General features: G+C 41.0%; 1 protein-coding gene across 9 annotated transcripts in view; it reads right to left on the bottom strand.

Moving 5' to 3' along the window:
• Positions 1–6,000, bottom strand: part of uck2a (uridine-cytidine kinase 2a) — a 115,557-nt gene that overhangs the window by 86,965 nt on the left and 22,592 nt on the right. For all 9 annotated transcript variants that reach the window (XR_010975562.1, XR_010975561.1, XM_068037773.1 and 6 more), the window contains one exon: positions 1,861–1,958. Coding sequence is in view for 7 of the 9 variants with exons in the window: in XM_068037773.1 (XP_067893874.1) it covers positions 1,861–1,958 (98 nt within the window). In the remaining 2 variants the exon portion in view is untranslated. The remainder of the gene's footprint in view (positions 1–1,860; positions 1,959–6,000) is intronic.

The following is a 6,000-nucleotide window of genomic DNA, read 5'->3' as shown; positions in this document are numbered from 1 at the left end:
TAGACCATGGAGGAATCATGAATGCATAATCAGGGTTGGATAATGTTGAATTGACACCCTGGAAGCTTTTAATATACTTTTTTTTTTAAAAAAGGTGTTGGTGGCTGTTGAGGCATAAAAGACTGGATGATGGTAGACAGGTGATGGCTATATAAAATCACTTACATCTTGGAATACAGAGTAGAATCTCAAAATTTGCTGCAGACACCAAACTTGGAGGAGTGGCAAACAGTGAGGATGATGATATGAACCTCCTGCAAACAGGACATAGATAGGCTAGCAGAATAGGCAGACAGAATTTAAAACTGACAAGTGAGAGGTGATGCATTTTGGCAGAAGGAATAGGGTGAGGTACTATATACTTAAATGAGTTCTAAAGAGTGTGCAGGAGCAGAGGGACCTGGGGTGCATGTGCATCGATCTTTGAAGGTGACAGGACATATTGAAAAAGAGTGGTTAGTAAAGCATATGGGATCTTGGGCTTCATAAATAGAGGCACGGAGTACAAAAGCAGGGTCATTATGCAGAACCTTTATAAAGCTCTGGTTAAGCCCCAACTGGAGTACTGTGTCCAGTTCTGGTCACCACACTTCAGGAAGGACATGAGGGTCCTTGAGAGGGTGCAGAGTAGATTTACCAGAATGGTTCCAGGGATGGAGGATTTTAGTTACAAGGTTAGGTTGGAAAAGCTAGGTTTGTTCTCCGTAAAACAAAAGGAGTTTGAGAGGAGATTTAATAGATGTGTACATGATTATGACAGGCTTAGATAAGTTAGACATGGAAAAACTGTTCATTAACTAATGGTACAAGGACTAGGGGACAGAGATTGAAAGTTTTGGGCACAAGGTGCAGGGGGAATAGGAGAAAGAACTTTTTCTTTTTACGCAGCAGGTGGTAATGACCTGGAACTCGCTGCCCACATGGGTGGTGGAAGCGGAGATGATCAAAGACTACAAGAGGAAGTTGGATGGCCACCTGAGAAAATTAGACTTGTAGGGCTACTTGGATCGAGCTGGGATGTGGGACTGACTGTACAACTCCATGGAGAGCTGGCATGGACTCGATATGCCGAATGGCCTTAGTTTTTATTTTCTTGGAAGTTTTATTTATTCTCCAAGTTGATGAAATTGAATAGATTGGAAGTCAGTGCAACATAGTATCTGAGGGGAAAGTGTTTACCAGGCCAATGTAGCTCATTCAAATTAAAACTACTTGGCTTGCCTGGAGTCCAGACATGTTAAAATCTTGCCCATGGTCTAGATCATCTAGCTAATCATGACAGAGATTGGTCATCAATGCAGGCCAAATACAACAGCAATTCAATGCTGTTTGGAGGTTCATGTTTCTAGAGTGTCAAATTCCTGCTGCTATTCAACCACAAGGACCATCACAGCCAAGTTTATAGGAGACGATCTGTATGAAACAATTGAATTTGAACTATCTTAAGACACATGCCTACAGTTAACATATTCAAATTCTTCCCACTCTGGGAGCTATGGTGAACAGCAAATTCTTTTTGCCTTATTGCCAAGTGCTTTCTACTACTTCAAGTTCCATATAATTGGTATGGTTTACATTATTTCATACTGAATTTCACTAAATCATATTTTTAAAAAGTGCATCTTACTGACAAACCCTGTCCTTTAGCAAACTCAGTAAATCAGTTACTACCCAGTCATAGCAGCTTTGGTAACAGAAATTAATAAGATCCAACTGGGAAAGGCAACAAGATGGCCGAAAACCAGTACTCATCCATATTGTGAACAGGCAAAAAGGAGTTTGTGTGCACCCAGGCTGGGCGCTCAATACCCCTCATAGAACCTGAACTAAATATCACATTGATGACCTCATTATACTTACTGGGAGACAGAATTCTTCAAAAGCTGGCTTGACGAATGTTATGTACTGTGTTAAAACTTGTTCTAGGTCCCGTTGTCTTTCACTGATGTCTCTTAATACTGAAACAAAAATAAAGCAGCCATTTTTACTGCAAAAAAGTTATATTTCCTTAAGTTTTAGTTAAACAGGTTCTACTTTATCTTATTCTGCATTACCCTCAAAATGTGAATGCTTGCAACTGCTTCAATTTGCTAGCAGTATAAATAATTTCTTTACACAGTTTAATATTTGGCCATTTGAGAGAAAAGATCAAATGTGCACAAATTGTTTTTAAAAGTTGCATGTACGAGTTGCACAATGTACTGCAGCACAAGGCCACTCAGCCACTGGTTTGAAATTCACACAATGGAGCACCCAATCTCAGACAGCTCACTCCAGGAAGCCCTGCGTGGAGTCAGAGGGGAAGGGGAATGACTACCCACCATACTAATAATCAAATTAATATTTACAAAGTTATTCCTCCCCCCCCCCCATCTCACTCCTGAAGTATTCAATTATAGACACCTACACATAAAATACCAACATGTTTTAAGAGATACTGAACAGCTCTAGGGTTGTAGTCAAGGTGCATGTGAAAATCTAAACCTTCCAATAAATAGTATTTATGCAACCGAGGCACTTGATCCATGCAAATCACATGACTTACTGTGCTGGTACCAGTAGACTTGCAAAAATGATATCAGGCAATGTTTTAGTGAAGTTCAACTTTTAAACTCCAATGATGGAATACTATATAAAAAGGGCTTCTCTTCAGAAGAGAAAACATTTTCACACCTATAGGAACAAACTGAATTCAAGCAGAGTATTGTTCAAAAAGTAGATAGATTATCAAAACCACAAAACAAAAATAGCATAATACATCTTAAAATACAAGAGAAAATTGAAAACAGTGTAGGCTGGGTATCAGAGACTTTCAGTGATCTCTAAAAACATCAAGCTCATACTTATAGAAAAGGTGAAATAATACCATCTCCTCAGCTAGGACGGCTTAAGAAACTGACCCACGTCTTAAATGCCTTTTGCAACCATGTTGCAAAGCTCAGAAATCAACTGTTACTCGGCATCCACTATGCACTCATATCTTGCGTCCTTCATACTTTATGCTCCCAGTAATTGTTTTGTCTGTACTTTTACTGTATTCAATAAAGAAAACACTCATCTTCAATAAACAAAACATGGGATCCAAGTGAGCCATCACAGAGGTGAATTTCAAAGTCTTGCCAAAGGATGAAGCTGCACAGCAACCATCCATAGATGTACAGGGTCCAGACAGGTGCGTTAGTAAAATTACTTTCATTTTTAGTTATTTTTTCTTCCTTTTTTTTCCCATTCTTTTTTCACAATCTTTTTTTTGCATTTATTTCATTTCATCTTAGTTTGTTCAGTTTGCTTACCCACTGTTTTTTTTCAGGTTTGCACTTGCTGCTGTTCAATATTCAGTGTATTTACACTTAATCTGTACTAATGCTTTGTCTTTCAACACACCATTAACATATTGTTTGCCTTTGCTCCATGACCTTTTGGTTAGCTATGTGGCCTGGTCCAATCTAGACCTCCTTTGTTATCTCTTGCCCCACCCCCACCTCACTTGCTTATAACCTGTGACTTTTCTAATATTTGTCAGTTCCGATGAAGGGTCACTGACCCAAAACGTTAACTCTGCTTCTCTTTCCACAGATGCTGCCAGACCTGCTGAGTGGTTCCAGCATTTCTTGTTTTTATTTCAGATTTCCAACATCCGCAGTATTTTGCTTTTATTATAGATCTGAATCAAGACTTGAAGACGACAAAAGTACTGCTCCCAATGGATGAAACATTTTTGTTCTATTGTTCAGGATTTTGCATAAAAGTGGGTAATAAATTTAGTTTAAAAGCAATTATTTCATTTAGTAATGAAAATTCTGCACCATGTTTAACTGCACTGAAGATATAGAAAAATTGCAAAATTGGGCTCCAACAAATCATCTATAGTAACTGGACAAACAGAATCATTCCAGATTTGGTCCCCAGTCTGTACTAAGTTAGTCACTCTTAGCTATGATAGCAGTAGGTATAATTGGTCTTGCCAATAAAACATTGTCAAGTGTTCATCTGAAAATAATTTCCTACGTGAGTTACTGTCCAAGAGGAGCATAATGAGGAGATGATCTGACGGTTTTGAAAGCAATTGGAAATACCTGGGAAAGGCAAGAGCTTCCAAAAAGGCAATACTCATCTTCAGGAAGGAAAGATTCTGGTAACATTTTCTGCTCACTCAAGCTATCCTTTCCCTTTAAGAAACATTGCTCTAAATGCACTTTTATGGCCAGTGGCTGCAAACTGGCAACAGCCCACATGATAGCTTGTTCATGTTATCGACATAAAGCAGCTTCTTTTTTTTTTTAAAAAGAATTATCAGATCCAACAATTAATTGGTGAAATGTTACCGTATATTTTGAGTTCAGAAATATTGGGAGTTCAGATAATGAAAATCATAGATTTTCCAACTAACATTTCAAGACGTGTTACTGCAGCATGAAAACAATGGTAACCAGAAAAGTCTCAAGGGCAAAAGCTGCAATCACATGCTATAATTACCCTTGGCTTTTCATCTGGCAGAGGTGGGGAGAAAGGAGGGGGTGGTGTTAATGGAAGAGTCCTCTCTGCACCACTGGGGATCTGGTGCAGTCCCATCTACAGACTCAGATCATCTGATGAGGCCACGTTCTGTATTTCTATTCTCAGTGAGAAGTTGCAGTCTCTCCCACTATTTTAAAAAGGAGCTGCAGCTCAACTTCAGTCCCATGCTCCAGATCTTTGGCCACCAGTTGGCGCAGGTGGGGGACAAGTTGGAGGACCACCTTGTAGGTCTGCTCCTAGACTTAGTAAAAGGTGGCCATCTACAGATCCAGGCTGGGCCCCCAAGGGTGGAGTGGAGTGGAGAGGGTAGGGGGCACAAGCCCTGGCTGTCTTCCCTCTTGTGCAGTCGTAGCCACACCCAGGTAGCCCTGGAAAGGGAGCACACTGTGCCCGCTGGTACACTTGAGGCTTTCTACAATCATGGGCACTGTAAGGCATGGAGTATATAGTAAACACTGGTAATATTTAAATTCATAAGTTCTTTGATTAAGTGTTAGCCTCGGCTTAGTTGGTAGCACTCTGAGTCAGAAGGTTGTCAATTCTAAACTACTCCAGAGATTTGAGCACAAAATCAAGACTGGCGCTCTTGTACTGATGGAATACTGCACTGTCGAGGTGCTGCCTGACAAGTGAGATGTAAAACCTGGGATGCTGCCTAGCCACTCAGGTGGTTATTAAAAAAGAAACCCTTCTCTTCTTTGAATGGAGAGTTCTCCCCAGTGTCCTGTCAATAGTTATCAGATAGAGATCACTGTGAAGCAGTCCGGGACCAGCTGAATGGTGAGTTTTTTTTTTAAGTAGCAAATTTAATAGTGTAATAAATAGAGGCATGGCAGGGCAGCTCAGACCAGTGGAGTGCACATCCTGCTCCATGTGGGAACTCCAGGACACTTCTCATGCCTTGGACAACCACATGTGCAGGAAGTGTCATCAGGTGCATCAGCTCGAGCTCAGATTTTCAGAGCTTGAGCTACAACTCACATCACTGCAGTGCATCGCGAGACTGAGAGAATGCGCTATGCACAATTATAAATGTGGTCACCCTGCAGCTTAAGAGTATGCAGACAGAGAGGGAATGGGTGACCGCCAGGTATTCAGGAAGGACAGGAAAGTCCCCCGAGTGCATCGCACTCACCAACCAGTATTCCGTTCAGAATACTGGCAACAGTGATGGATCCTCTGGGATGTGCAGCCAAAATCTAGACCATGGCAGGCTCAGATGTACAGGGGCACAGGAGGAAGATTGGAAAAGCAATTGTGATAGATCCTATAGTTAGGGGAACAGACAGGCATCTCTGCTGCCATAGACGTGAATAGTCAAGCATGTCACAGAGCAGCTGCAGAACACTCTGGGGGGTGAGCAGTCAGCAGTATTGGTCCATATTGGTACCAACGACATAGGTAGCAAGAGTTTAGGGAGCTAGGAAAGAAACTAACAAGTAGGACCTCAAAAGATAGTAATCTCCAAATTACTACCAGTAC

This window comes from Heterodontus francisci, chromosome 8 (assembly GCF_036365525.1).
Source record: "Heterodontus francisci isolate sHetFra1 chromosome 8, sHetFra1.hap1, whole genome shotgun sequence".
Taxonomy (NCBI): Eukaryota; Metazoa; Chordata; class Chondrichthyes; order Heterodontiformes; family Heterodontidae; genus Heterodontus; species Heterodontus francisci.
Note: the sequence above shows the minus strand (reverse complement) of the source record. Positions and strands in the feature narration are given on the sequence as shown.